The sequence below is a fragment of the Austrofundulus limnaeus genome, unplaced genomic scaffold (genome assembly GCF_001266775.1).
Source record: "Austrofundulus limnaeus strain Quisiro unplaced genomic scaffold, Austrofundulus_limnaeus-1.0 Scaffold703, whole genome shotgun sequence".
Lineage (NCBI taxonomy): Eukaryota > Metazoa > Chordata > Actinopteri > Cyprinodontiformes > Rivulidae > Austrofundulus > Austrofundulus limnaeus.
This window is the reverse complement of record NW_013953105.1, coordinates 248,123-249,002: the sequence shown is the minus strand read 5'-3', so window position 1 is coordinate 249,002 and position 880 is coordinate 248,123. Positions and strand designations below refer to the sequence as shown.

The 880-nt window shown below is 55.5% G+C and overlaps 1 protein-coding gene across 1 annotated transcript in view; it reads left to right on the top strand.

The window, feature by feature from the left end:
* plekhg5b (pleckstrin homology domain containing, family G (with RhoGef domain) member 5b) overlaps positions 1-880 on the top strand; it is a gene marked incomplete at its 3' end in the record, with an annotated part of 114,095 nt that continues 113,215 nt past the window's right edge. Inside the window, 1 exon segment of the mRNA XM_014027953.1 lies at positions 1-541. Within this exon segment, the coding sequence (XP_013883407.1) occupies positions 460-541 (82 nt within the window).

Here is an 880-nt window from a genome sequence, read left to right as displayed (position 1 = left end):
TGTGTGTGTGTGTGTGTGTGAAGTGCTCCGGGTCTTTGTGAAGTGCTGACGGTGAATGAATGAAGCCGAGCGGACCGACACACGGAGGAACCACCGGGTCTCAGCTGCCGGCGGAGGAAAGTTACTGAACGGACTTCCACGATCCACGGTCCCGTGGCTTTAAAGGCCCCTTAGAGGGTTCCTGTCCCGGTGCTGATCCGGTACCGACAGAGTACGTCGAAGACTCGGTGTTTGTGAACGTGAGCAGACAGCAACAGGTCCCTCTCAGCTCCGAGTCCGGCCTCAGTCGTCAGGTTTTCGGGTGCACAGGGATGTGTTTTACCCCCCCGAGAGGAGCCGCGTTGTCCTCGAGCTGATCCCGGAGCCTGAACGCACCACGGCCGACCGAGTGTGAGGACATGAAGGCATCTTGTTATTAAAGGTCTGCTCGGTTCGGATCTTCAAGGACAGACTTCATAGATGGTTCCGAACAAGTGGAGCATGAATTCAGTTCTACACAAATCCCCTCCGAGGAGCTGGCTCGGGCTCAGACTGCGACTCAGTGAGTTTCTCCACATTTCTGCTTCTTTCTGCGGTCTTCATGTCTATGGAGGGAGACCACCAGGACCAGACTGCCCCCTGAAGCTGGGCTTAGACTGGTCCGGTTCTTTACCGGGCTGGAACACAGGTCTTAGACTGGTCCGGTTCTTAACCGGGCTGGAACACAGGGCTTAGACTGGTCCGGTTCTTTACCGGGTGGAACACAGGGCTTAGACTGGTCCGGTTCTTTACCGGGCTGGAACACAGGACTTAGACTGGTCCGGTTCTTTACCGGGCTGGAACACAGGACTTAGACTGGTCCGGTTCTTTACCAGGTGGAACACTATTACTACTTGATTTA